General features: G+C 31.1%; 1 protein-coding gene across 1 annotated transcript; it reads right to left on the minus strand.

Annotated features, from left to right (window-relative positions):
* Positions 1 to 2,578: 2,578 nt before the first annotated feature.
* On the minus strand, positions 2,579 to 4,266 carry LOC134709281 (uncharacterized). Its single transcript, XM_063569449.1, has 2 exons — positions 3,462 to 4,266; positions 2,579 to 3,076 (listed from the first exon to the last, which is right to left on the minus strand). Exons 1-2 carry the CDS (start codon positions 4,019 to 4,021, stop codon positions 2,599 to 2,601), a joined length of 1,038 nt encoding a protein of 345 aa, XP_063425519.1. The 5' UTR covers positions 4,022 to 4,266; the 3' UTR covers positions 2,579 to 2,598.
* Between the last annotated feature and the right edge of the window lie 354 nt (positions 4,267 to 4,620).

Here is a 4,620-nt window from a genome sequence, read left to right on the forward strand (position 1 = left end):
GAAGCCGTTTATCAATGTCATCCCGGTCCACAGATTACCACAACAGCTAGTTTGATAATTCCAATTTTCAAATGCTAAATCTATATATGCGAGTTATTTGTAAAGTTACATTTATTTAAAATAGTTTTAATAAGTCTCAATTTTTAGCTGGTTCCATGGCAACGACGACAATTTTAGAAATTTCAAAGTCAAATGCTATATCTACATATGCCAGATATTATATTTGTTAAGTTTCATTAAGTTCAAAGCGTTTTAGAAATTTCTTATTTTTGTCGTTTTGATTGCAATTAGTTATAAAAAATACCAAGATTATAATTTAGAAGACCAGACGCGCGTTTCATCTACATACGACTCATCAGTGACGTGCAGATCAAAATAGTTATAAAGCCAAACAAGTACAAAGTTGAAGAGCATTTATGACCAAAGTCAGGAATATGACAGTTGTTCGTTTATAACGTTTGAATTTTTTTCCCTCAGATCAAGTGCAGTCATATTGATAATTACAAAGTTAAATGCCGCATCTTTGTATGCAAATACATAGTACTGTAAAGATTCATTTAGTTTAGAGCTATACTAGTAACTAAGGAATAATAATATAATATTAATAGTAAAGGAACGGAGTAGAATCAGTATCCCCTGATATTCGTTCTGGTTGTCATGATAAAGCAAACGTCGATTACGTTGATTTGATTTATAGTTCATCAAACCGATCTGCAATTTATCAATTTTACACAATATCCATATTGAAGTCATAATTTTCATGACCCTTCGATGTAAAGTGTGCTAAAGTTTTTAAGCTCTCTCCATATAAATCAAAATATCAATGCATGATGATATACCTAAAAGCTTACTTTTCCACTTTTTTTGTCACAGTTTGATAACACTGTCCTAATTACATATTAATAATTAAACAAGACAAATAAATGAATGTGTACATTATGAATCTCATATTGACAAATATTTCATACAAGCCTTAAATAAACTAATTAATTGTTTGTCATTGGTAACAAAACAATAATAAGTTGTAATTTTATGATTGGAGATGAATCAACTTTCTTTGAAGTTATGAAAAAGATTTCAATAATGTATGTCGCCTAAAGCCAAGGTTATGTAAATGTAGTGTTCAATATCTGATAGAGAACTCAAATGAGCTCATACAGAACAATACTGTTTAGAATATTTAAAGTAAAAAGATGCATATTTTAGGGGCAAGCTGAAGGACACCTACGGGTGCGGGAATTCTCGCTACATTGAAGACCCATTGGTGGCCGTCGCCTGTTGTCTGCTTTATTGTAGGGTTGTTGTTGCTTTGACACATTCCCCATTTCCTTTCTCAATTTTATTAATGATTAATAAGTTGCATTTTGTAAGTTGAGTGTATTCAAAGATTAAATTTCTTGATTAAATAAAGGCTATAGTAGTATACTGATATTCAAAAGCAAGAAAAACAAGTTTTACCCTACCGTGTGCTATATTTATGAGAGAAAAAAAACCTGAAATTACAATATTTATCACTAATAATATTGTTAAAGTATTTCTATTTCAAATAGCAGAGATGTTAATGTGTATTAAATATGGTGATTGGTGGGTAAAGTTAATCGAGATGGTACCTCTACAGCAACATAAGTCTTAAAATATCCGTGTTGAAGACCCTACATTAACCTATAATTGTTTACTTTTATAAATTGTGACTAGGATGGAGAGTTGTCTCATTGGCAGTCATACCACAATTCCGTATATCTGTATATAGAACATGTTTGTTCGGTCAATTACACAACATTCCGACAACTGGAAATAACAACGAACTCAGAATTATACGTGCGTTTCGATTCTTTGTTTGTAGTTACCTACAACCAGTTGTAGGTTAATATAATAAAGCAGCAATAGCTTAATGGTGTTCAAATCTCAAATTCGTGATGATTACTGTGTAATTTATACAGTATCGGATGAAATTGTTCTTCTTTATAAATCTGTTGAAGCACATTGGGTGAAAAGAGCATAACCCGACTAGTGAAATTCGTATAGTGTGAACATGCAAAAGCGTAAAATATAAATTGGGACTCGTAATCATCATATGATATAGGGTATATTACTGCTGAGAAATGGTTAGTTAACAATTGGAAAGTTGAGCTCGTTACATTTGTCTTTTTAACATAGGTGTACTACTGTTTATATCTAAGTATAAAGTCACTATGATATACTATATGAAATTAACTGCTGAAATTTAGGGGTTGTAGTCACAGGACATTCTCATTAATCTGAAAGCGAAAATTAAACCTTTTTTTTCTAACTCTTGTCCTTGGTGGATGTTTGTATAATTTTTTCGCTATACGATTTGAAAAACAATAAAGTCATTTAAAGTGCACAATTATTACCATACATTAAAATCGAAATTTTGAAATGTGTTAGTCCAAATGTTAAAGACTGTCTACTAAATCTAGCCTTATAAGAAAGAGAGTTTATGACATATATTAAAAGAGTATTTTCGGTTTTATTAAATCTTATATTTAAACGAAGAATATAAACAAGATAACATAGGAAATAAAGTAAAATATTAAACAATTTAAAACGTAATAACATATATCAGAATTCAACAATTCAAACAGCACTTTGTGTATTTGTCGAGTGAACCTTAGAATTGATATGTGAACTAGTCGTACCGCCGGATCCTGCTTTATCGCTTGATCCTTTCTCTTCTGATTTCTCTCTTTTCCTTCGTATTATAGTTATAAACACAATTCCATTTAGAAGACCTCCAATGTTTGAAAATGTTGTGGTAAGATTTACCATAATTGCTGGTACGCTTCCTATCAGTTGCAATAAGCCATAAACAGCAAGAGCCCACCATTGGACAAAGAATGCAGTCACAAACAACGACATTGTTTTTGCAGCTTTATGTGATGCTCGTATAGCTCTTGATGATTTTCCAAGCGAGCTTTTGATTTCACGTGTTTCTGTATATATTCGAAACCAACTGACTATATACATGACTGTATTACTCACTAATATGAGTAGTAAAGGTACTGTCGTGAAGAAAATATATGTCATTTGTCCTTTAACTGCGTCGATGTAACAACTAGAACAAAAATAAACCTTGTTAATGATATTTAATTAAAAAATCAAACAAAACAGCTTAATGAACTAATGTCACTAGTGTTAAAAATTTGATCGATTTTCCTATAATGGAACATAGCAACCTCATTGCAATTATTTTCTTATTTTATATCCTAAACATAGTCAGTTCATACTAAATATACCAGATATAAAGCCATACCTGAATATAAGTAAACCCGATTCAATAAACTGAATGTTTGAGTTACTTTTAAATACTTTATTTTAATAAGAGCTCACGATCTTAGATTCATAAAGGAATATTTACAATTTCATTTAACGAATGTTAAATTGTGTGGTTATCATTTGATATACTAGTTTGAAGTTTTTGAAAAAAAAATAACACTTACAATGCTCCACTCGGACAAAATTTTCCTAGCGTAGCTGCAATCGTTGCTCCTACTGCAGGAACACCGAAAACATATACCAAAAGTCGATAATCCCATCGACCGAAGTCTATCTGTTTTCGAAAATATATTAATACAAACACATTTATTGCAACAATATTGACCATTAAGTTTTGAGCTGTTACAAATTCTGCTAATATGAATCCGTAGAATGCACATAGAGATTTCGGCATTGGGAAAGATTTTGTAACAACAATGTGTGTGTGATCACAAAAATGTGAAATGTTAAACAAAGCATCACATAGAGCCATGTACACAACAAATCTTTCACTTTTAGTCCATTGGAAGAACGTAGAACAGTTTTGGTGATAAAAAGAATACCCAATCACTGCTACTGCACATATGAAACTGATACATATACATGCTATAGCTGGGATATGAACTATGTAAAAAGTATCGTCACTTATTCCATAAACAGGTAAATCGTAACCGTCAACAAGGCGAACCTCTTGTCTGTATAGTATTGTAATATTACTATTGTAAGTTGTACTGACATATGACATATTTGATACATATGTTTTTCTAAAACTTTACAGTAAGTTATCCTATATATACTGCAAACACGCACACACCATCATGGAAATTTTAGAACGTAGTTGATAAAAACCACCCTGACCGATTTTACAATGACATTGACATTTATAGTACGTGCTTAAATACTGGACATTAACTATTCTAATAAACTTGGTACATGGAATACTTCCTAACAAACATAATTTCATAAGTATATAGGCTTAGGTTTGTTTCCCTCGTAGTCATATACAATAGTAAATAACTGCGTGATTTAAGTACATACTCGTATGCAATTTTGCTATGACAGTACAATTTCCCGAATACCGTATATGGTAACGACAACATGTGTTGGGTTTTTTTTTTTTTTTTTTAATTGTTGTGGTACCGTGAAAGGTATAACCATACTTATTTCTGGAAACCAGGTTGCTTTTTTATGTACCTTACTCAAGTCAATATAGTAAATCACTATGAATGGATGAAAAAAAAAATGGAATTTGTTTTTGATTTACATTTATTCATGTGTGTCACAGGTCGTTGAGCTCTGATGGTCTTCTAATTACATATATTCCTGAATATTATAGAATATTTT

This window comes from Mytilus trossulus, chromosome 3, assembly GCF_036588685.1.
Source record: "Mytilus trossulus isolate FHL-02 chromosome 3, PNRI_Mtr1.1.1.hap1, whole genome shotgun sequence".
Lineage (NCBI taxonomy): Eukaryota > Metazoa > Mollusca > Bivalvia > Mytilida > Mytilidae > Mytilus > Mytilus trossulus.

Coding starts and splice junctions, on each gene's coding strand:
- LOC134709281 (XM_063569449.1), bottom strand. CDS start 4,021: ATGTCATATGTCAGTACAACTTACAATAGTAATATTACAATACTATAC. Junction 3,077..3,461: donor TTTTGTCCGAGTGGAGCATT/GTAAGTGTTATT, acceptor TTTTTGTTCTAG/TTGTTACATCGACGCAGTTA.